The 26,137-nt window shown below is 42.0% G+C and overlaps 1 protein-coding gene across 8 annotated transcripts in view; it reads right to left on the bottom strand.

Annotated features, from left to right (window-relative positions):
* Positions 1-26,137, bottom strand: part of PALM2AKAP2 (PALM2 and AKAP2 fusion) — a 412,810-nt gene that overhangs the window by 171,295 nt on the left and 215,378 nt on the right. For 3 of the 8 annotated variants that reach the window (XM_081065504.1, XM_081065505.1, XM_081065506.1), the window contains 2 exons: positions 25,975-26,089; positions 25,071-25,092 (listed from right to left, as the gene is read on the bottom strand). In XM_081065504.1, the coding sequence (XP_080921630.1) occupies positions 25,071-25,092; positions 25,975-26,089 (137 nt within the window). Of the gene's footprint in view, positions 1-1,617; positions 10,031-19,966; positions 20,069-25,070; positions 25,093-25,974; positions 26,090-26,137 lie in introns of those variants that run through there. The other 5 variants (XM_081065503.1, XM_081065502.1, XM_081065501.1 and 2 more) reach the window with 4 other exon arrangements.

Raw genomic sequence — 26,137 nt, 5'->3', positions numbered from 1 at the left:
CCCAAGGAAGTAAAAAGCAGCTTCCCTATAAACTGGTTCTGAAACACACCTGAACACTCTACAATCTTCACATTTAGGAAAGGTGAGACCTTTGGTACAGGGACCAACACTTTCTCATCAGAAGTACACTAACATTTGTTATCTACTTCCAGCTTACAAAGTGCTTATATATATAATTACAAAGTGCTTATACATATAATTTCCTCAACTCCACAACAACACAGGGATGAAGATAAGCACACAGCTTTTCATAAGCTACTAACTGTGTCACTGTTGGTATGCCCTAGAGTTATGGGATGTGTAATGTGCTATCATGGTTCCAGCCTATATATCCACACAATAAAGAATATTTCAATTAATGAAGAGAATAATTAATGAAAGCCCTGTGTATCTACACTCACTGTGTAGGATGTATCAGACAAAATCTAGCTCCACAAAGACTTGGACCACATGCTTAGAAGCCAAGGGGCCATCCAGTTCTATTATCACCAGTACTTCTGACAAGGACAAGATGTCCTTGCACTTCCTCAGCTTTCTACGAGTTGAAACTCTCATTCATTTCAGCAGGCAGTTTGACCAGTCTATAAAGCACCATTCAAGTTTCAATCTTTAAAGTTGCCTTCCATGCATAAAGACATCAAAAGAAAAATATCCACCATGGAACCCAAACAGATAAGAATTCCCCAAATGATTTCATTTACTTCATATCCTCAAAGAAAACAACTTTCTGTGACATTTTTACAGGTGGGATCACATCTGCCTTCTGTTCATTCTTTCATGCAATAACTTTTAAACTTTTTATTGAAACCCTACTATGTGCCAGGCTCTGTTGGAGGCTAGAGGTCAGCAAACTACAAGCTAGAAGGCCAAACCCAGCTCAAAGGCCATTTTAGTAAATAAAGTTTATTGGAACATAGCCATGGTCATTCATTGATGTATAATGTATGGCTGCTTTCTAGCAGAGCTGAGTAGTTGTGACAGAAAACATCTGGTCAACAAAGCCCCAAATATGTACTACCTGGCCATTTATAGAAAAAATTTGCTGACCCTATTCTAGGTAAAGAGGATACAATAATAAAGAAAAAGAATAATGTCCCCATGTGTCTTCAGATGCTCTTATTTAGAAGACCGCATTGCATGAACGCTTACCACATACCCTAAGGGGCAGCCTGAGTTTGACCTATGGGAACAATCAATGCAGCTGGGGGCTTACAAGGATAACAGGTGCGGAGACAGATGTGCAAGAGCAGGTGAGAGAGAAGAACTGTTGGAAGATTGGATTAGTTAGTATGGAAACCAGCTGGAACATGCAGGCCGCAGGGATTCCCACGGAGGGACACCCAAATCCACGGATGGGCCAGGTACCACATGTATCAGAATCACTTAGAGACATTAATAAAAATGCAGGTTACTAGGCCCCGACCCAGGAATCTGAATCTGAGTTCCAGAGGTGTGACTGAGCTTCCACATACAGGTGATTCTGAAGCATACTCAAGTTTGACTACTGTTTAGTTTTAGTGAGCGGTCGAAGGTGCTCCCAACATGGCCTGGCCTGATGTCCACTCGTGGCAGGTGAGAAGGGAAAGAATCGGGGCACAGACACACCGAGGTAGATGCAGTGAAAAGGCAGTTTATTGTCTATTAATACTGTACAGAGGAACAGAGAGAAGCTACAAGTACAGCATCGGCTGTCGCTGGCAGTGTTATTTCTGAAGTCAGTTTTTGTTTTGTTTTTCATCTGAAGGAAACAGAACAGTCAAAGTACACTTCAGGTTACAAAGTACAGCAGCTAGCCCAGCAAGTCTAATTCAGAGTAAGCACGACAGGCTCCCACCCCACCCCCCAACCAACCACAAAATGGAGATATTTACAGAGATGTCACTCACCCCGAGTAAGCTGCTAAAGCTGAAAATTCCATCAACAACCTACATTCACTGAAAAGCTGCATCACGCACAACATTTTCTGGAACCCCTGCATGATTTTAATTCTAGTAAGTCAGGAGCTTGAGAGGAGGAAAGAATGTTCCAGAACCCCACAAAGGATAGAACTCTTTCCACTTGCCAGAATAGGGTATCACAGAATTGGAGTTGGGAGCGGCACACAGAATAGTTCAGGTCAGGCATTGCCCAGTGGCCTCTTTATACATAAAGACAGTCATTGCAAAACCAAGAGACTGGATGGCTCCCTGCCCACTTCATCTAGAAACTGAGAGGTTCCATAGTAATAAGAAACTACAGTAAATTGGCTCTCCCTTAGCACCTTCAGGCAGTTGCATAGTTCTTTCATTTTTGGAAATTGTCTCCACGACACTAGTTTGCAATGGGGCTTGTGTTGGGTCTGTTGGAGAGATTCTGGAGATGAAGGAATTAAAATGATTTGTATGGGAATCAGAGGGGTTATTTTTCTTGAAATGGAGAGAGTATTTATGACCTGGCCTTGTTCGAAAAAGGATCTTGGTCTTTCAGAGCCCTAGATGCTGCCTGGGAACAGTCTATCAGGAGTGGTGCACAGACTCTGAAGCTTGCCCTGTTCTGTCAGCTAGACAGAGGAGCAGGTGTGGGTGAAGCTCATGAAACTGAGTGTGACTGAGATGGGAACTCATGAATTTGGCAGAAAATTGGGGGGAAAATCCAAGAACTCTAAATATTCAGCATCTCCTATATGAATGGATAAAGACAACTCTTTCCTGTCTCTACTAACTCTGAAAATATGATGCAGTCCCAGTAATACCTAGTAAGTTTTATATTGTTGGTTTACACGTGTATGTATAGACTACATGGCCAGATGCTTGTGACTCACCATTTCACATATATTACTCAAATGCACCATAGTGAGTGGTCTCTTAACCTCAAATGTAGAAATGACTCCTTAAATATGTGCGAGTTGGACTTTCATAATTGCTGGACTTGGCTTACGTTTTAAAAGAGCTATCTCCTTGCCAAAGATCATTAAAGGTGTAGCCAGAGAGCTCTCAAGCCATATAACACAGTTTCTCTAATGACAGTTCTAGAACGTTTGATCTTATAATCTAGGTCTGTTTGGAAACACTGGGTTTCATGCAATTGTGGCACAAGGGCAGATCCCGGAACCTTTGTTCATGGCCCTCCCCACTCCAAGTCTGGGCTAGTGCTAGAGAACTCACCAGAAGGTTAACTTAATGGAATGGAGAAATAACTCAATCAAGGGTGTTTTCAAACTCAAGCTTCATAATGCATATAGATTTAATTATAAAAATACTTTTCCTTAAAAAAATACATAAATGTAAAATATTGCATTTCTATAGTACTCCTTACTCCCACCCATATCATGCTATGCGTCTTAGACTATAATGAATGGGCACACACGTCAGTTACGACTCAATCACACCATTTCAAAGTCCATCTCTCTTGCTTTTTCAAACTATGCCAGTTGTGCTTAAAATTAAGCTCCCAGACCCAGGTAGGGGTCCACAAGTTCACCTCCTTCACATTGGGAAGGGCTGCAGGAGGACATGTGGCTTACCCCCAGGAATGTCAGAGTGTGATATTGTAGGCTAAGGTTAGAACACAGAACATTTGGTTGGTACACAGGCAGAGGCAATGCCCAAGCTATGCCCACTTTAGTCCCACTGGGCCAGACCTGCCAGGTTCTGCCTCAAGGCTCCTGTGATGAAATTCACAGCTCTGGAGAGGGCTGGGTAGGGGTGGGGAAGAGAATGTTGTGTTAATACAGCTTTGGAATACAACCTGTGTTTTTGAAAAGGACAGAAAAGAAGAACATAAACAGCGACGCTAAGGCAAACTTTCAAATGGCACATCAGAACTCTTTTTTTGTCATTCATTTTGTTAACATCACAAGGCAGGTACATTCTGTAAACATATATACCATACAGTACAGTAACCATAGGAAAATAAAAAGAAAGCCACCCTGTAATTCTTTTCTTTCTGTATCTCTGTTCTTTAACTCCAGAAGGACTGCCTGAAGTCTGAGGAGAATTTTATGGTTCATGAAATGTACTGTTCTTTTGATAAAAATGCAGTGACTTACTTGCAAAAAAGAGCCCCAGGTGACTAGTAAGAGGCAATATGGGGAGAAGATGACCATTCACACCTCAACCTATAGAAACTTAGAAAATAGTCACAAAATATAAAAAAGTCATTAATTTCAGGAAACATGTGTTCCTGCTTTGTAGAAGAGAGCATTGAAAAACTGTTTTTTACAAAAGTTAAGGCTGTCCAGATCTTAGATGTAGAAAGTCTGCAGTCCCCAAAATGACATATTTTCACGTTGAAAGCAGGTTTTTTGCGCTACAGTTCTGACCTTCTTATGTTCAACTGAAGTGTAGAGGGGAAGCAGAGGCCTATTTAAGTCATATAAAAAATTAAGGGGGCGGGCAAGGCTGGTCTAAGGATTCCCCAGTGAACTTGCCCTTTGAAACTTTCAGGATGTAATTTTTATTCTATCATTTTCTACATTCAAATAATAAGTGTTTTGGTTTTTGTTAGAGTGGGAATTTTATTAAGGTGTTTGCTGAAGCTAGGAAAATACAGACACATAACTACATTGTGCTGCTCAGAAAAGACTGACTTTTCTTTTTCCCCAGGAAATGCAGGAAAGTTTTCCTGATGAGACCAGAAGAGGGCTACACAACGAAGGTGAACTGGCAACAGGAATCAAAGACCCCATCTTGCTCACGACTTAGAGCTGTTTTGTGACATGTACCATAACTCCATGTACGTGCTGGTGGTATTATCCAACAGCACAAAGGGTCTTTCTGTTGCTATCCCAATCAATGGAGTTCTATATACCTTGATTAGTAAATTGAGGAGCTCCTAAAAGATTGCATATTTACAAAGTTGCTGAAACTTATGTCTGAACTATGTTGAGAATTTGTGATTTCAATAACAACATAAAACTGCTTGCCTTGGAATTTGTTGTCAACGAAGCAACTTTTCCGGAGATGAGAATATTCCCACAAGGAATAGGGAGGGGCCTTTGGTGAGTTAAACTCCACAACGCGGGTGGGGTTTGGGTGGATGGGGTTGGGGGGTTTCGGGGTGTAGGGTGGAGGTGGTGGGGGCGGTAGCGGTGGTGGTGGTGGCGGTAGTGGCCCAGTGACAAATAGAGACAGCTGAATTTCTAGATTTGAGTAAGAGCAACAAAAAGTCCTCCAATGCTGGACCACTGTGCTGTACACCTGAAATTAATATAAACTAATGGAAAACAATATTGAATGTCAACAGTAATTGAAAAATAATAAAACGAAACAACAAAAACAAAAAAGTCCTCTGTGCATATTTTGTCTATGTTTATCTGTTTTAAATTGACAGAATTAATGCTTTTTAAAAAGGAACAACTAGGGGTGGCCGGTTAGCTCAGTTGGTTAGAGCATGGTGCTAATAACATCAAGGTTGCCAGTTCAATCCCCACACGGGCCACTGTGAGCTGCACCCTCCTTTAAAAAAATAAAAAAAAAATAAAAATAAAAAGGAACAAATAGTTAGGTGGTTCAGTTTTTGCCTCTATCACCATATTCCTTCCCTCCTCTTTTGCTACCTATTCGGTCATTGGAATTAAACAAATGGTCATTGTCAAGGGTATTTTGTGGTCCCCTGAAATGAAATTCTATAGAAGTGAAGAGAAATAAGCTATTTTCATACTTGGCCTGAACACGTTGCTCCAGAGATCTCTAGGAAACTATATGTGTCTATGTTTCACCCCTTTTATAAAAACCTGACCCTAATCAAAATAAAATATCCTACTTGCATGTAGGAAAAAGATACTTATCGCCAGAAAGTAAGATGGAATGGGTGAGAATTTGAAGCAGATACATGTCTATTAATATTTCAGAAAGGAGTAAAATCAAATGAACTCTAGAATTTGTTTGAGTTTCCTAAAAGTCTTTTAATAATTGTAGGTTGCTTAGGAGACTGAAGAAACCATCTTTTGGGTTTGGCTAGAAGGGAATTCTCTAGCCCCTTGTGGTCTACTCCCAATATTATGACATCACTGGACATTGTCAAATCACTTTTAGAACCAACTAATTTTCGTTTCTATAAGGAATTAATATCCTTGTGGGTAAAAGAAGTACAGGTTAAAAAAATAAAAGTCCCCTTAGTTTGTCCTAGCAAACAAACCAAAAAGTCAAGGATATACAAGTCACCAAGATTTTTCAGGATATGTAAGGTTAAACTTTATCATTTTAACCATTAAAGGATCTTTAATTCAATGCCACTGAAAATTTATTTATAAACAAATGGAATATTCCTTTTCTCCCTCTTTCTCCTCTTTTCATTTGAAAGAGAACTAATTATATGATTTTAAAAGTCCAACTAACCATTAGCTCAAAAAAGACCATGGTTTTGCAGCTTCATTATTGATTCTCTAATTAGTTTGGTTATGTAAGTCAATACCCTGTATTTTTGAAGGTAGGGATTGCATACATAATAAAAATGTTTACAGAGAAGTCCAATGACAGCAGGGAGGGCAGAATGCTCACAATCACAACTGTGCTGACATTTTCATTATGAAGGGTAGTTACTTGTTGCTGTAGATGGGATTATAAATCTCATCCCATCAAAATACTGACTCAGTCTGAATCCCCCATTATGACAGGAAAATGATGCAAGATATGCAAATATATACTCATATGCCATATTCAAACAGACTTGCATTTACTGTGGCCACAAATCATTTTGATAAAGGTAACACATCTTACTTTAAAAACCATTAAAAGATAGGCTTTAATATAGTAAAAGTATAGAGAGAACTAATTCATATAATTTGCTAACCCCTATACTAATTGGTCAATGATAGAGTGCCGATTTTCATTGGTCTTTTAGATCTGTGTAGCATTGTCGTGAGAGGTTCATGAGAAACTAGTTCACTTATGGAAGGAAGGGCGGGTCACGTCAGGGAATTATCTGTCCTAGAAGACTTGATTCTGTTTATCACACAGCAAGCCCAAGGGTTCTAAACTCTACCATTCCACTCACTGTGCTTTTAAAATTAAAATATACTGAATAGTTTTAATCCCCAAGTGAATTTTAAAAAGATCAGCTATGGTAATCTTTTAGAGTTTCTTTTCTTAAAGAATTAAAATAATAGATTGTCTAAAACATCGAAACTTTTCTTTTTCTGTGTAAATAGGTTTATCTGGCATGTCATTTTATTTAACATTTTAATGATGCTTAAGTGACAATTTACTGAGAAGCGTGAATCTGAGTAGTAGTCAGATTTATAGGCAGCAAAACCAAGTTATTATTTCTAGATAATAGAGCAGTTTTGTTCAATTGCAGCTTCTTTAGTAGACCTGAGATTTAGAGGTAATTCTATCAACTATTCAAAACCAAGTCATGGATGGAATCATATCAGAAAGCAGAATTTAGCTCCTTTTTTTTCTCTCTTTACTTTTTTGTTTACATATTGGTGATAAAATGACTCACTTTGTGCTCATTAAAATTCAATTATTTGAGAAAAATTAACTTTGAACATAAAAGAGTATTTTTTTTCCTTTCCAATTGAAATACATATAATTTAAGCCAAGAAATGAAAAATAATAATAGTTAGATTTGGCACCGAGAAAGCTATTTAGGGCAAATTTAGTTGGTTCTGTGATAAAATTCTCCAAGACTACCTTATTTATTTTCTCATCTATTTTCCACAGAAGTTGGACTTGATGTAGTATGTCTTGCTGCATATTTTTTGAAACTATGTTCCATGGAACACAGATAATCTTGTGAATTATTTGCAACCATGCTATGTGTATTTGAGCAAATAAACATGAAGTTAAGATATCTGTGTTATTAAAATCAATTAAAAGGTTACACCTATATTTTATTATTAAGTATTATTTTATTACATTGCTTCCCTTTGGTTTTAACATACGTGTGGCTGTTTGCTTTGGGGGGAGGCTGCTAAGACTTTACTTAAACAATTGTTCTTTGCGTTTTAAATAAAAACTGTTATTTGATGTTCTGAGATCTCCAGAAGTTTAAGAAACACGTTTTAAGAAGCTCAGCTATTGTGCTACTCAATGAGCATTTGTGGAACGAATTTAAATACTTAACGTTGAGAAGACAGGTCTTTCCTAATCGTTTAAATTTTTTTTTACATTTTAAAATTTATTTTGAGGGGTGGATAAACCTACATGCTAACGTTACAGGAAACATGCTCTTTCTAATGGGGACAGAAAGAAAAGAGTCCAGAAGTAAGGCTCTGTCATCAACTGGGCAGGTGAGATGAACAGGTAATTCAGTTACAGCACCGTCTGCAACGAAGTGGGAGCATCACAGCAACCACTGTAGGTCAGAAAGACTTTTCTAGAAATATGGTCACTGCAGAGATACTCCTCAAAATGATCCCGTCATTGAAAATAGATTAACATGATCAGAAAATATTCGTGAAAAAGAAAACAATATAAAAATTTACTTTTCTTTCTTTTTTTTCTTTTTTTTTTTTGAGAGAATAGAAGCAAGGCTCATGGATTTGCCTAAGTTTGGAGGTCACTACTGATGCTTAAATCAATGTTTGTTTCATGTCCTTAGAAAATTAAAAAAATGGTGCTTCTTATACAAAGGGTCCATTAGTTAAGCCATGAAAGAGAGACAGCTGCTGATAGGCAGGTCATGGACTCAGTCCCTACATTTCAGCTGTGACAACACTGGGTTCTTTTTCTTTTACATCAACTTCGGTTTCAGTTTTCACAGAAGGAAAGCCATAGATGCACGATACTGTAATCTGAAAGCTTATGTAAGGCAGCAAAAAGCATCACCCTAGATTGGACAGACTAAGTAAGATCCACTTTTGGCTACACTAGCAACCAGCTAGAGCCAACAGCATTTTGCCACACAAGATATAAAAGCAAAGATCCACAGGGAAGGAGGCAAGTGAAGTCAGCCACGTGGCGATGTGTGAGCACGGTATAGGAACACACAACACAATGAACCCCCCTGGGCCACTGGGTTTGATTCCCATCAAATGAATTAAGGCTACTAGATAACTCGCTGATCTGAAGAGTCCATTCCCATCAGGCAGTAAAGAACGGATTCAGTCTTGAAGACACAAGGAAAGGTTTAGAGGAAAAGCAAGTTCTTGGAAAGAATGAAGCACACACATGCACGTTGTCTCTCAGGTGAGGAAACTGGAGAAAAATGAAAGGGGGGCAAAATAAGAGAGATCAAAGCAATCCAACTGCAAGGCAAGGCAGGTGTCTGCTTCCAGTTCACAGTATTGCAGTTAGTGGTACAGTGAGGTCTACGTAAGTGAAGAGCACAGAGGCTGCCCAGAAGAAAAGGGAAGAAAGAAGTGGTCACATGACAACACAGCACTGACAGCGCTTTTTCTTTTGGGTACCTGGGGCTGGCTCTGTGGCCAGGCTCTCTTCCTTCCCTTCTGGGGATGAGGGCTCTGTGGTGTCTGAGACGGGCCTCCCAGACACAAGCTCAGCTGCATTCCCATCAATAGTGGACACGTCCGTCACTGTCTTCTCCCTCAATGACTTCTCATCGTCTTCGTCAATGAGGACCAATTCAGCCTTGATGGTTTCATCATAGCCTAGCACCTTTTTAGTTTCCTCTTCATCCTCGATATTTTGGTAGCCCATGAAAATCATGGTGACTGGCTGATCCAAGTTTGCCTCTGGCCCTGCAGTGCTGGGGGCTTGGGCCTGCTGCCCTGGGTTCCCGGAAGAATGATCTTTCCTAGACTTATGTACCATTTCTAACTTGGCCTCTTTGCAGAGCATGTGTTCCTTAGGGTGGCTGAGGCTCCCATCTGCAATTACAGTCCTTTCTGACACATGCCCTCCTCTTAAGCTTGATTGTCCAGCCTTCTGAATTAGCTCTTCTACATCCTTGGAGCTTAATGTGTGCACTCCGTTTTCTACTACGGTGCCTCCTGAGTGCACCTCATACACTACTTTGGTACCATCATCATAGACTTTGACGCCTCTCTGATGGACCCCTTCTGGGCCAATGGTGGATGCAGAGAGAATCTTGGTCTCTCCTGTTTGTTTGTCTTTCTCCACATTAATTTCCATGGCGTACACAGCTTGAATGAAAACAAGAGAAAGGAAGTGCATGTTACAACAAAAAAAAGCCAGTGAATGGTTAATTGCCAAACAGACAAAAAAAAATGGTTTTGTGCCCTTTCTAGTCTAACTGCCAAGCATCTTGAGTGTTAGCGTGAGTGCACGTTGTGGACAGTGGTGGTTATAGTTGTATTTTAACACAGCAGCTCAATGCACTGGGAAGACAGATGTACAGAGGTACCATATCTCCTTGGCACTTACACGTCTAAAGAAGATTTGCTACAACAAGGCCATCAGTGACTGTTCATATATCCAGTGTAACGAATTGCAGGGAGGCTGGCAACATGTAAGTCTACCTTGATTGACAGCTTACCCTCAGCTTACAGACAATTCTAATGGCGTTGGTTAAGATGTATCCTAGTTCCAAAATCTTAAATCTTTTAGAAGTTCTTTCAACAAGTGTTCTGTTTTTTTCTACAATTCTCTTTACTGTTAATGGAGACTATCCAAAGGTTTCTGCACATGGGACATGGCTATCCTCCACTGTACTTTAAAACAGAATATTTGCAAAACTGAAAAGCTACTAAGGTGGTCATACCATATGCTCTGTGATTACTTCTGACACTTAGCTAGGTTTCTGAAACAAGAACCAGAAAAAGAACAAGAAAGAGGTCCCGTCATCCCATGATACTGGAATTTGAGGACAAAAACCCCAGAAGGCCTCTTTCTTCTTCCACGTGCACAGAGCCAAGTCCTCGTGATCTGTGCCATCCTACTTTCTCATGTCACCTTCTTTCTGTTCTACTGCCACCACTCAATCTAAAACACTTTCCTTCTTTAGATTTTTGCAAGAGCTTCCCAGCTAGTCTTCCTACTCTAGTCTCACCCTCTCCAACTCATCCCTAATCCTGCTACCAGTCTGGGCTTCCCAAGGACCAGCTCTTTCCTGTGCTCTAGTTTCATGGGACACTCCATCCTTTCAGATCTGTCACCTCAGAGGCTCCCTGCGAGGCACATTCTAAAAGCGAGGAAACTGGGCATTAGATCCATAAAGCCAACTGTCCCCAGGCACCCTTTCCCTGGGTGACCCACAGGTACAGCAATTCTGCAACTTCAAAACTAAATCCATCATCTCTCAAAACTCCACCCATAGTCTTGGTGGTATTATTATACCAGTACCACCTAGTCTCTCAAGCAAGAAGCCTCAGAATCACACTTGACTTGTCCTTTTCTTCCTACTTACCCATAGCCAACAATTGCTGAGAGCAATTCTATTTCAGATCTACCCCCATGTGTCTCCTCACCATCACTTTTATCACCACTACCTTAGGCTAACCCTCCTCTGCTCTCTGCACAATAGCCTTGTTTCTGATTTTACCTGCCACTTGTCTCTTCTCATGGCCAGAAGGCCAAAGGTAGCCTGAGGCTTGTTTTTGTATGGCCAGAGGTGCACAGAATGGTTCTTACATTTTTAAAAGATTGTATAAAGGAAAAGAAAGAAGAAAGGATGGAAGGAAGGAAGAAAGGAAGGAGAAAAAGAAAGAAGGAAAGAAGGAAGGAAAAGGAAAAAGAAAAACACAACCCAAGGAATACGTGATAGAGACCATATGTGGTCCACAAAGTCTGAAATATTTACAGTCTGGCCATTTATAGAAAAAGTCTGCTGACCCTGCTGGCCTATGCTCCATCCTGCCCACAGTTTGTACCTTACTTAAAAACCTGTGTTTGTATAGAATAAACATCAAATTCCTTAGCTTGGTATACAATCAATTCCCTAGGGAATTTGTCTGCAACCTTCCTTTCTAGACTAGTCTTGCAGCCCCTCTTATTCCATGTACACTCCAGCCATAACAAATTTCTCACTATTCCCAGGACACTCCACATGCTTCCGTGACTGCTGTCACTCAGCCTAGACTGCCTTTCACTCCTTCTCCATTGGCAATCTCTTGGACTCTTACGTCATGTCTCTGCTTCTCATTGCCTTTGAGTCCCTACCTCTTTCTGAATAACTGTAAGTTCTCCAACTGTGTTAAGAAGATCCAAACTCTCTTTTCAAGAGCATGTTTTATCATTCACTTTCCCTCTAGCACAACCAAATGCCATCCCATACCTAAACGTTTCCTGCTTTTGTTAAGATTCCCTTCTCTTGACATGTCCTTTTGCGTTTCTATCCATCCAAATGGGACTCTTCCATCAATGTCCAGGCCAACTGCTCCCTCTTCCATAAGCTTTCTTTGATCTTCTCATCTCTGAGTCATCCCTCTCTCCTTAAGCATCTCTGAACACATCCTCTAAACTTCTCTGAAGGAGTCAACATTTTCCACTCCATAATATAATTATTTGTGGGAATGTTTTATTAGCTCCATAGATTTTTAAGATCTTTGAAGACTAATATTTTCCTGACATCTTTGTATGATTCTCTACCTTAGGTCTTTTGTATAGAAGGTACCTGATATACATACCTGTGAAACAAATGCTACTAATTGAAAAGTCTAATTTGGTTGTCTTAATTTAGTCACAGATACTTTGTATAATATGACACCAATGAAAAGGTACATACAGTAATTAACGTTTGAACTGGTTAAACAAAAACAGCAATGATACTATTCCACTTGCTTGTGTAATAAAATACAATCTGTTCATGGTCAAGACTTAACTACAAAGACTGTGAAGCAAAATCCAATGCTTGATTTTCATTGTGTCCATTTTGAAAGTTTCACTGTTCAGCACAAAGATGTTGAGTTTTCTTATGTGACACAACAGGAGGCCAACCAATATTTGTCATAGAGGTACATGGGCTCACAGTGACGGTGATATGAAGAGAAATAATTGTCCCAGTAATTTCCTGATTTTCCACAAAATGTGTCATCAGATAGAATAGGCACTTAAAATTTTGCATGGACTCCAAAAGTCGGTTCTTTAAATAATACACTTACAGTAAGAAGCACATTTTGGGGTTAAAATAATATGTCCTATCACTATTAACACACTCATGGGACATACTAATAATCAGTTGTAGGTACAATATTTAATTATCTCCCAAACATCCAGTAATATGTGAACAAAATGACACCTTTACCTGCAGTCAATACAGAATATGGAATAAAATCTTTCTATTTTTATACCCATATGTGATAGGATAAAAATTATTAACATGGGAATCTTTAGAGAAGTCCCTCTTCCTCTGCTTACCAATGAAAATGCTGTCATTGCCGGTCCAATTTTCCCTTCACCAACCTAACCTCCAACCTCATTTTGTCTTTGCCTGTTCCTAGAATCAGAGACTGGACAGAAAGGAGGGATGATGAGAAGTTCTTTCCTGGAAGGGTTAAGTAGATCTACACAATAAAGAGTAGAGAAAAAAAAGGAGTTTAATGGGAGAGAGAGTAAAAGTTGTGTGGAATATGGTTAGAGAGGGAACATTTTGTGATGGTGGATGATGTTTTGGAAACAGTGATATGTGGAGGGAAGAAAAGGAAATATGAGAAGTGCTTCTGGGCAGAGATATGCATTGGATTCCTTTTAATATCCTTCTGGAAATATAGGTAAAGAACAGAGTTCCTTTTTATCTTATTTATTTTAGCTTGTGATTTTAAACTGTTTTGTGACATGGTTTTGGATCTGAACCACATGTAACATGGTTTCATTAAGGTTACACATTAATATTTACATTTACGTGTTGTACACTGTTCTTCCAAATATTCTTAGAATATGAGAGTAGAAAATTCTAAGACATTTTTTATGATAAAATAAACCTAGATATGTTAGGCCATAAAATACAGCATCCATCTGTAGTTTCCCCCCCCAGCTAAAACATAAGGCTTCAGAGGAACCACAAATTTTTAGCAGGTTTCTTCAGGATTGGTCCCACATTCCTTGTCTGCATTCACTCTCTTCTCCACTAAGGGATAGGCAGGTGAACACTCTGAGAAGCTCTGGCTTAACACAAAGGTATTATTTAGACTTCAAGGATACACATCTGAGAATGTTATTAGACATCCAGAAAACCACCCAGGAGACATGAACATTTATCTTAAATGTGTTGTTTATGAATAAGCATTTATATTTTCCTCCAGTTCTCAGCCAATACTATTTCAAGAGTGAACTAGGGTGGCTATGAACCAGTGGATATGCCCACAATTGAGCACACATCAATTTTTACTGATGCAAAGGAGTGTACACCAAAGACCTCTCACAAAGACCTCTCACTCACCCCCACTCACAAAGAATACTCTCAAATCCTCCCTTTCCTTCCCTCATGCTTCCCAATATTACTGGGACAGTACCATCTGTATAGTGATGAGAGGGTCCGGTGCTCATCTCATTGAAAAAAAGAAAAGAGGAATGGGTGCTGCTCAGGTGAGAAGGTTTTCTGGGGAGCCCCTGAAACGTAGATTTTGAAAGAGCCCCATGGACATAAACAAAAGTATTTGAAGAAAAACTCTCCTATGTTTCCTAGAGGAAGGATCGTAAGACAAGAGAAAAAAGAAAGGAGACAATCCGATGGAAGTTCCAATAATAGGGTGACTGAAGTTTGGAAGTATGTTTGTTTGTTTTTTAATTAAAATTTATTGGGGTGACAATGGTTAGTAAAATTACATAGGTTTCAAGTGTACAATTCTTCATACATCGTCTATATATCACATTGTGTGTTCACCACCCAGAGTCAGTTCTCCTTCCAGCACCATATATTTGACCTTTATATAAAATGACAAATTTAATTATTGATTTCCAAGCATGACATACTGATGACAATAAGATTGGAATATATAAAGCTTTTTTTTTTTTTTTTTGCTATTCCTTCCAATAGTCCTATAAGACAGGGCAGTAATACATTCATTTTGTTAATGAAGAATAAGAACCAAAGTGGCTAGTTTTTGCAAGGGGATATGAATGGATGACTGACTTGGTGCTTTGACTTTGGGCCTCTGTGGTTTACTGGGCTCTCGCTCCTCCATAGCACTCTTGTCAAAAAGGAGAATCAGTGTGAAGAAACAGAGACACTGTAATGAAGGATGATAATCCAAGCCTCAGGGTTCTGGAAACAGCCAGGTGTTGGCTAGAATGGGAGGCCCCTTGGGAAGACACCTGACTAAAAACCATGGTGAATGTGAGATTTTCATCAGGCTACTGTGGCCGAACATGCTGGAGGGCCAGAGAGATGGATCTGAGGAGCAGAGAATGCCTGATTTTAGTTCAAATGTACTCCCCTGGCTCTCTTACTTTCTTATTCCCTGTTCCCTTCAACTTTGGCAAAAAGAGAGCAACCATAAGGGCTATAGTGAGCCCAGGGAATGAGGAAACAAGAGTGCCTGACACAAGAAAGGGGAAAGGATACCAACGGACACGCTTCCATTCCAGAATCAAGCCACGAGCATACAAAACAAGACACTGTGTTCTGTGAGGACAGAAAATTCAATCACTGTTAGATCCTTTGACTCAAGCCTCTTCCAGCTCACTTCCTTTGACTCACTATGACCACTGGGAGGAGGTACAGGCTGAGGGGCCATGTGTAAAGAATGAAATGACACCCCCACTGTCATCAGTTAAGATGGGAGGTGTAAGAAACAGGGAAAAAGACAGTGAGTTTGAATTCCTATCCAGATGACATCCCATCTTTGGGTCTCATTTTTCCCATTTGTATAATGAAAGGGTGTCCAGGTTTGATATTCTGTGGTACCATGAACATGTGTGGCTTGTGAGTCAGTGATGTGTAAAGTATAGTCGGAGGGCAGTAGACAGCCAGATCATGACTATCACCCAGAAGTGAGATGATTCCAATATAATGAATATTCAGTAGCTGGCACAGCTTCTGGCACGTGGAATAGAAGCAGTGCATATGCTTGGCTTACTGAATGAACATACATATGTGCAGTATTGTCCCTTCAGGCATATGATTATGCGTACACATATATGTTCACACCTTCTCTTGAGGTTGGAAATATAAAATTGACTACTCGATGTCAACAACAATGAAAATGAGGAAATTAAGTCAGAGTAGATTCTCCCTCTCATACCAGAGGGCAATTTCTACTTCAAAAACCAGTAATCAAGAATGTCTTTGAATAATTATTGTCCCAGGACACCTCAGTATTCACAAAAATAAGTCAGCAACTATGTGATATTGATGGATAACAAAAGCTAATTTCTCATAGCTGATTTTGCTTCCATCTTTTTGGTCAAGAAGAACAGTTTTCATTCTGAAAAGTGACGGAAAAAATATTGCTGAGAGGGAAATGAAGCCCAGATGAGTAGAGAAGATTGGAAAGTATAGAAATTTGGGCCCAAGGCCCCACTTCCCTTCTTGATGAATTCATCTCAAGAATTTTGTATACCTGGAAAAGTGCTGGGGGCAGATGTTCGAAGTTCTGAATTGCAAAACTGAGAAGGAGGGCATTCCATAAATTACACAGAAGTGAGCTTGACGTCATGGCTGGCTAAGTTCTAGAGTTAATTTTCAAAGAGTAGAGGCCACCACGAGCCAGCATGTGTTCACCAGGCAGAAGCTATGGAGATGAATCTCATTTTCGTTTTTGTTCAAGGTCTCTAGACAGATAAGGCAAATACCAGAGAAACAGCACATCTGGGTCATCATAAGGTCCCTTGTATTTCTGTGGACAAGTCAGAAATACGTGCTTGGGTGGTAGGACACTGCTGGAACTTCTTGTTGAATGATCATGCCCCGCAGGTGCCGATTTAGGGTTCCCAAGGGCCAGGAGACCCTTAATGGTGTGTCATAGGCCCCTGACTTTGGTTCCGACTATGCAACGTTTTTATCAGTGAAATGATAAAAAATAGTGAAGGCCAGCTTTTCAGAGGAGGTGATACTAAACTAGAAGGAGGGAGAGGCTGTGTGGTACCACAATGACAAGTGATAAAGATGCCGACATTAGAGTTTCCTACGTTCAGAACTGTTACACCCCGTATTCAGATGAAATCTGACACAGAAATACAACATGCAAACACAGGCACGGAGGAGCTGCTGTGTTTGAAATGGGAGAGAACTCCACAGCCCTGACTTCCAAATCTCCTTACACCCTTCCCCTCCCACCTTCCACTGAGGCTGCTCAGTGACTTCATGGGACCCTCCCACCCCCCTCACTCACAAAGGACAATCAAACCAGAAGGAATGTAACAGTCATATCAAATCTACAATAGGCAGACAGGTGCAGAGCTCATCCTGACTTTTGCCTTTTGAGATTAAGCAATAAAGAATTTTGTAGGTTCTTCTGCGTGAGGGCAAGTGAAGCCATGTGTGCACAACTGGGGGAAGAGCCTGCAGGTTTCAACTGAAATGATTCTGGAACAATGACTACACTGGATACGAGAAATGAGGTTGAGCAGTGGCACACGTTAAATGACTTTGAGTCTTTCGAACCTGAACCTGAAATGTCATGATACCAACAAAGTGAGTCAAATGGTCTGTGGCATCGCGTTCTGTTCTGTGGCATGATCTGCCCCTCCCGAGTGCGTTGGGCAGCGCTGAGCACGTCAGGAAGACTAGAGACAAAGTGGGCTCTGTTCAGGGGGGAGGGGCAGGGATGGATGGTGGAGGGTGTCTCAAAGCAATCGCATCATCTTGGGACCAGCTGAAGAGACTGGACGTTAGGGGACGTAGAGTGAGGATCTGGGGAAGACAGGAAATGATAGTCATGTTCAAATTCTTAAAGGGAAATCAGAACTTAGGTTTGTTCTGAGTGGCTCCTGGGGCAGAATAAGGACTGATAGCTCCATCAGAGGAAGAACTTTCCAATAGTCAGAACCAATTATAGATAGAAAGGAGGGGGACTAAGCTCCAATCACAGACGTTGTGTGACCCTGGTTTGAGGACCTCTTCGCAGGGCTGTTGTGCCCTGGCTTCCAAGTTTGAACACAGGATTGGAATAGATGCCTCCTAATTCTGAAAAGTAATGATTCTACATAAGTTCCCATTTACAAAGAATCCTAAACCTCCCAAACTCCAAACAGCCAGATGATTTGTCATAATACTAAGTAATGACAAGTAACATTTATAAAAATGGTCCTAAGTTTGTGCAACTCTCCCAAAGCACGTTTCTCAAGCAAAACGGATGTTAACTAGGAGAATTCTAGCGGTGTCATTGGTTGGTATGCTCTCCATGCTCTGTGTAGTCACTGTTAACCACAATTGATAATGAATCTGAACACTCTATTCCAGAACGAGTCTTGGACAAAGGAGTAAACCACATCCAATGTGATTCCGTCCACAACGCTGCTTATATGTATTTCCACAGTAGATGCATTTATGCAAATTACTTCTTCAATAAACAAAAGTACGTGTACATTTATTTTCTAAAAGATTCTGATCACATAATGCTTTTGAAAAAATGCATTTGCTCTTTGGATCGTTATGTTTTCGCAGTACCTCTAAATATGAAGGCTGCTAGGTTATGGTAGTATGTGTATTCCTACGTACACAGCACTATAATCACAGTAACACACTACTCTGGAATCGAACACTCTTTGGCTACCAACATCGCGACAATCCTTTTTGTATTCCCTCAAAAAGGAATTCGCATCCACTGGCCCTACCCACTCCATGAGCTGGTCCATTAGTTGGATCATATCGCATGTCCCATGAGGTACTGGAACGTGTGGAGAGGGGCTGGAAAGCTTTTTACCCCCAACTTGGGAACTATCGACACACAGGTCTCTGATAACAAGTGGGAAGGTGTGTGAACAGTTATTACCCAACTTGATCTCAGAAGCGCACTTTGGAGCATTTTGAAGAGTCTGCAGCTTAAGTCACTGCCATTGATTCACTTGTACCACAACCACAGGCTGCAAGTTCTGGTTTATCCGTCCTGTAACTATCCAGGGAAACGTGGACCTGGTCTGGCTTTGACCAGACACCATTTACGGTCCCACCCAACTCTAGAACTGTGTGCCTCATATGTAAAGTAATATGCTAAGATGTTTACAGACAAACCCAGGAGGTATCTAAATTTAGTCAGTGCACATGACAAACACGTCAATACTTACTTGCCATTTTATATTACTTTTACGCTAAAATAAAGAGGGATTATTTGCTTCACAAAATATTGAGCTTGGTCTATATAAAAGATCTCCTCTGGCTTAAAAGTCCATGCTTGTTTTGTGTCATAAAAGGTATCAGGATGTGCTTTATTTTAACCTAGACATACATAGGTTCTTTAAAGAGTATTCTGATATCATATCTGAATTCATCTCCATTGTCCCTAACTGCCACCTTGGCAATTCATTGTCATTTAACCCCCTGGCCCTCAGTGCATTTCTATGTAGAGTAAACAGACTGGTATAGAGATTTTTTTGTTCACATCTTTCCAGTTCTGATTTCTGAGGCACATTCACACAGAACAGAGCAAAGCATAGCCCTCTTTAGTACTCATGAATGTATTATTTTCTAAAATCCACAATCAGTAAACACAACCATGAGAAACATTAGCAAGAAACATATGGTCTTTAAATTGCTACTCCCCCCGCCCCCCAAAAAATTAGCACAGTATCTAAGAAATGATTCCAGAAATGGGAAGACTTGGGAATATATGTTCACAATATACAAACAGCTCAATTTCCAAAGGATTCTGCCAATATACTCATAAACTTAGAATATCCTTTCCCCCCAGCTTCCAACATAGCTCATTGGATCTTGTGCAATTCTCACACGAACATAAAAATCCCTGGAGGCAGAGTACAGATTAACTTTGAGAAGAAGGACAGATATAAAGACCACAAACACGAGACACAGACGTACTCCCTCCCATTCAGTCCTCAGTGACTCATCCATCAGGGCCCAGTGCCTGCCCTGTGTGGCCACTGTAAATTCTGCCTGAGGCTGGGCTGAGGACAGGGTCCCTCTATGTAATAATATCTGGGCATCCCTCAGTAATAAAGTGCAGAGAAATGCAAGGCCCTGTGGCCAGTCCTGGCATCAAAACCAAATAGACCCCAGGACTTACCAGCTGCTCTGCTGGTCCCGTCCTGCCCAGGTGATGGTTCTGCTGTTCGTGAATAGAGGATTGGCAGGTCGGGGAGCTGGGAGGAAATGTAATTTACTGCATCTGGTAGCAGAGAACAGGGAATACAATTAGGCACAGTGTCAGGAGGCCCAGTGGGTTCACTGCCGAGACAGCAGCTTGTCTGCCCTACATAATGGAGCACCGAGGCGGACACTGAGCGAGAGGATCAGGGTAAACAAAGACAAGCATTTGCCCAGTGGCTGGTATTCAGCAGAGGAGCTGAGGCAGGAGGGATCCTGGCCAGAGGGCTGAAGCCCAGGACTGCTCTATGTATTAAAAGATTCATCGGAAAGCTCTGTACAATGAGTTTGGCTGGGGTGGAGGGATGAGGGGGGCCAGTGAGAGCCATTATCAACTTGGTGGCTTTGACCAAATATGGGACATCGAACTAGAAATGTGCATTAAATAGTACTGACAAATCGATTTGGGTCTCATTCCCTGAACTGAAAATTAGCTTTATGAGCCTGACTAATTCCGCAGATAAGTTTTATATGTGTTTTGCTTTTTCTTTTTAAAAGTACCTCTAGAATTTACAATGTCAGTACTTCAGACTGGTGTTTCAGCCAGGAAATGCTGAAATCCAACTAACAACACCCAGTGGACTCACCATCAGCTCACAGTGAAAACGAGGGAGACCCGCTCTGTTTGGGAATACACCTTGACAAGCCCATTCAAGGAGGGGAGACCCTGGAGGCCATGACCATCAGCAAGGGGCCAACGTGTCAGAGAGAGAAGGAAAACACTGGGGTGAGACAAGGAGAAGAATCTGTGTGTGCCCCAGAGAGAAGTGGAAAAGCCAAGGCAGGAACATTCTAGAAAGCTGGGCTCTATGTGAAGTGATTCCTTCCTATGTCACAACCGTGTCCCAGAATCCTGGAAAGCTAATCACGTATCAATAATTACATCTAACTGCATACTAAATATCTCCACTAAATATCCTATAATCACCTCAAACTCAACATATCCGAAACAAGACTTATCTTCATGCATCTGCTACTTGTCTTGTACTCCGTATCTTGGCTCACTGGCACCACAGTTCACCTGGCTGGGGTTGTGGGCAGTGCCCTTCACTCCCCCTCCTAGTGTCCAGTCAGTCCCCTAGCCTCGACTTCCTTCACATTTTTTACATCTGTCCCATTCTCTGTATTCGTGTCCATACCACCTTCGTTGTGGCAGGTTTCTTTGTGATTTTTGTTATTTCCTGCTGGAGTGGACGGCTAACCGAAACCGAATTAGGATTAGGACTAGGATTAGTTCAGTTCTACACCAGCTAGACCATTGCTGACTCACGTGTGAGTCTGAACAATACAGAATGTACTGAAACTGGGCCACTTGATCCTTAGTGCAAAGAATACACTCTGTTAGTGAGGACCGAGTGGGGTTTCTCTCAGAGAATGGATTTTTCCATATCCACCATTTGGGGGAGAAGAACCAGGAAATCAGGAGTAGGTAGGCAGGTTTTAGATTGGAGTGAGGCTCAGGCTACCGTCTTTCTCTGGGGCCTTTTGTGTGCTAGAGCTTGGACCCTTGGTCAGACAGACATGGTTGAAGATCTACTGCAAGGAAAAAAGTTCGGCTTTTGAGACGGTGGGCTGGGAGGTGGCCAGGAAGCAGCCTGTGGGGCGGGCTGGAGTTGAGCCAGGGCTCTGAGTGTAGCCACATGTCTGAAGTTGCACATTATGCTGCCAGTATTCCTGAACTTGGGTTGCAGCCCCTCCTCTAACTGTGGAGAGCTGTGGGAAGGGTCTGGGCTCCAGACCAGCACAAGGCAGGACCAGAGAGAGCAACAGGTGGGATAAACCAGTCCTGGGCTAGGGGTAGATTGATGACAGTGGACCATGGGAAGAAGAGAGCAGCAATCTGGGACAAAAGCGACAGTTTAGGCGACAAGAGATGACCAGAAAAGGTTTACAGAACTTCTGAATTTCACTAAGCGTTTCCAGAAATCTGTGGAATGGGATCTCGGTAAATCTGCATTTAAATGAGACAGAAGTTCAAGCCAGTAAGACCAGGTGAGAACACACGGACCGGACTCACATATGTCTAGTACATTCTACGCTAAATATACAGTTTCTGGGGCACCTCTGCATACTGCAAGTTTTAGTAGCTAGAAACAAAAGCCACTCACAGACAGGGACTCTGCACCTGAAAGAGTATGGGATTCCTAGCGCTTATTTCTCAGCTTACCGCAGGTGGCAGCTCCCTGCCAGATGTGAGTGGGTGATGGAGCTATTTTGTGTAGTGTTCACTGGCTACAAGCTCGCGGAATACAGCTCTTGGAGGTCTGAGGCTCCAGGGCTTCTGCTAAGAGATAAGGGAGTGGCAAGGAGTGGGGCATGAGGAAGAACAGGGCAGCCCCCTCGATATATCATTAAATGGCAACCCCTATGGTTATGCAGCCAGGAGGTGTCTGATAGACAACACAAGGAATAATGAACAGGGCCTCCAAAGCTTCGGTGGGAAAAAGGTCCTTACGCGGCCTCAGTCAGTACACTGCCCTCTTCCTGCCACAGTCAGGGTGGTCTAGCGTGATTCTTCCCACTGTGAGAGAAGGTAGAAAGCAGTCACTGACAGAGCAGAAACTTAAGATGAGTGCTTCTTATTAGGTCCAGCACTGCTAAATATTTACTGTAGCTATGAAGAACAGAAACGGCCAAAGTCAGAAAAACAAAGTTGATGAAAACTGCCCCGAACACATGACTTCTGCACAACTTGAAGACACACTGATATTTCCCAACAATTGGTATGAAGGTTTCCATATGGAGATGACTTCAGACCACCCCAGACTGGGATGGGATGGAAACTTAAGAAGATCTGCATTGTACAGTTATATAAACCTAGTTGGCCCTGGATTCTGTCATGAGCCTGTTTCAGAAGTTGGGTATTTTTCTTAAGGTATTATTCTATAACAACTTTGTGTTAGTTCTTAGTAACAACGGTTGAGTCTAAGAGGATCTTGGCAACTTTGACATCAAAGGGGCCTTTGGAATTAAAGAATGAGACAATTCACCCCTCCTTAACTGGATATGCGTCAGTTTTTACCCTCAGACCACAGAGTGATCTACACATTGATCATGTTCTTGGAAGGATCTGTTTCTTCCTTCAAATTTCTTTCTTTGCCAGTAGATACAGGGTGATGAAAGGCCCCCCCCCACACCCTATTCCAAGTAACTTGTAACCAGAGATGGCAGGAATCACAATCCAGGGTGACAGGTAAGAACACAGTAACTTTTCCCCAGCCATTTCTTGGAATCCTCTTCACTATGAGATCACCCATCTTATCAAAAAGCAATGAAGGACAGAGACATGAAGGCAATTTTCTCTGCAGGCTCTTTTTAATTATGATCACGTTTCTCACCACCTCTAGGAACTGCTTAGGTGAACAGATGAAAATAGTGGGGAGTCATGCAGGAGGAAATGAGAGACGTTTAGAGTGAAAAGGAAAGGCACAGTGGCAAGAGATTATAACGAGGCTTCATTTTTGCTTGTTTACATGCCATGGACTATGTGTGGCGCCAAGCCCCACACAGCCTTCCCTGGGACATGGCTCGTCCCTGAGAAGTCCAGGAAAGTTCCTGGTTTGAGAAGGGAGAGAGGAAAAAAGGGGAAAACATAAAAGGTCAGCGTGTACCCTTTTGGTATTTAGCTGTCTATGGGTCAGTGTCCCAACCCCATCCCCGCCTGACACTTAACTGTATTACTGCGGACTAGGGCACTGCCTCAGGTGTTCCCATGCATCCAGTCCCAACCCCCAAACAGTCAAGGTCACATCCTCAGACCATGTTCCACCCCCGAAGCACAGAACAAGAGCCCTGACTTGGCCACACCCTAGAGAAGGCTCTAGAATTGCCACAAGTCCTCCTCCTGGAGTCCCTGATGGCTCAGCCCTGACTTGTCCCTGCCCACATACACTGAGAGCATGAGGCTTCATTTAATACCTTCCTAAAGATAACCCTGAGAGCCCAAATCCAGATCCTCTGCCTTTTACTTGCTGGGAGGGAAAAAAACAACACACACACACACACACACACACACACACAAAATACCCAACACTGATTTTTCACCCCCCTGAAGTCAGGATTATCCTTAGTGCAAGTATCTTTGCTAATCCAGAAAAATGCATTATCCATCTCTGCGTTTAAAAATCTCTTCTCGTATACTATTTCCAAGTGACACTGGGAAAATACTGAGGTCAGCTCTTACTCTGGCTCCTGATCCTCCTCCTAGTTGAGAGGTTGACTTTATAAGAACCAGGTGAGCAGATGGTATCTGATCCTTCCGACAAGGCTGACATTTTAAAGCAGGTGTAGCTGAGGGCCAGAGTGAAAGTGGGAATCGAGTGGTTTTCAGGGGTCTATGGCTCAGGTTAGGGGAGCAAGGTGAAGAATGAGAAGCACACAATCCCAAGTTCATCCCCAGGGTCCCAGTTAAGGAGAGCAGAGGGCAGGGGCAAGGGAGGGAAGGGAGAGCCGGAGGAGGGCCTGCTCCTACCAGGATGGGGGCAAGAAGCCAGGACCCTCTCCCACACTTCACGTGCTCTGGGCCACTGGGCCCCACAGGAAGGGAAGTTCTGTCCAGCCCAACCTCCCGGGAAGACTGGAGGAACTGCAATTATCAGATTCAAAGGAAACACAGAGGCCTTAGAAAAAGGTTCCCTGAACACCAGATATTGGCCTTCTAATGTGTGTTGTGACCTGGAGACCTAAACACCAGCACACCTGGGTTCATTCCTGCCCGCGACCTGGTCCTGATTTAATGAACACTCTTTGCTAAGCATCTTTCAAGAAAGTGAAAGTGGGAAAACGAATGGGAAGGACAAGAGCCAGGCCAATTGTGTAAGACTAGAAACGGTGCATCGAGAAACAGTCCCTGAAGGCGAGAGGCAGAGAACACTCGGGATGTGCTCCACCAACAGTGCTGCTCTTTCTTTCGATGCCCTTACAAACCAGCACACTTCGTCTCCTCATGAGCCTGTGTTCATGAAACTAAGCTGACCAGGATGAAAACATCCATCTAGAGACAGGGCAGAGAGCGCTACACTTACCTCCATCCGTATTGGAGAAGCTCTGTGGAAACAAAAGCAGGGCCGAGCGTTACTACACATATGAGGACAGGAAACCCTCGTCCACTTAACCCATCTTTCTCCCCCCAAGGCCCAGGTCCAGAATTTAACTGGTGGGCAAACCCGAATCTCTCTTTTCTTCCGGGAAATTTGTTTTTGGGATGCTGAGGTTTAAGGGAAAGCTTTCTCATTCCCATCTTACACTGAATTTCTCCCAGTAGAGACTTATTTCGACTCTGTACCCAGCAAATATCCTTGGTTTTGTAATATCAAAAAATTCCATCTTAAAATTGTTTAGATTGTTTTCCCATTACTGATGGGTACCTACGGAAACAGGAGTTATAAAATAGAGGGAAGGTCCTTAGATATTTAGAGCCTTTATAGAGGATTTATAGATTCTCTTCTCTCTTTGCTACATACACAGCACTGTAAAATTGTATGTTTACACTTTGCTCTCGAAATTCATGTCCATTTGATTGGTTTTGCCTGTGGCCTTTTTTTTTCTTTTTATAAAGGAAAAAGTAAAGTAAAGCCACAGGGAGCATGTTTAATCTGCTTAATAAGAATTGGTTTTAGGATTCTAGAGTCCAATGGGAGATGACTTTTCAGGCATCAGGCATATAAAGGGTTTGGGCAGGCGTAGATGGGGTTAATTTAAGAACTCTTCTCTGTGCCTCCTGGCAGGCCAGGTGGTCCCACACCTGAAGACAGGCCACTCTCAGCTGCAGAGATGGCACTGGTCTTCACACATCTGCCCCTCATTGCCAGTGTGTGCGGCTCAGCCTTCTCGTCAATACCAACTGGCCTTTTGTGCAGTTGGCACCATTTGACTGGTGCTTACTTCCCCGTGGGTATAATTTAGAGAAATCACATGTGTTTTCTTCACCTTCTGAAAGTCCTTGAAGGATTTTTCCGTCTCCTTTAGTTTCTCTAGGATGATTTGCTCTTTGGCAGATATCTGCGACTCTTCACTTTCTAGAGCCTGTATTTCCTGCTCCAGCCTGGAAAACACACAAACAGAGGACAGGTTACTTTAGTGTCCTGCCATC

This window comes from Rhinolophus hipposideros (assembly GCF_964194185.1).
Source record: "Rhinolophus hipposideros genome assembly, chromosome: 11".
In the NCBI taxonomy this organism is placed as follows: domain Eukaryota; kingdom Metazoa; phylum Chordata; class Mammalia; order Chiroptera; family Rhinolophidae; genus Rhinolophus; species Rhinolophus hipposideros.
Note: the sequence above shows the minus strand (reverse complement) of the source record. Positions and strands in the feature narration are given on the sequence as shown.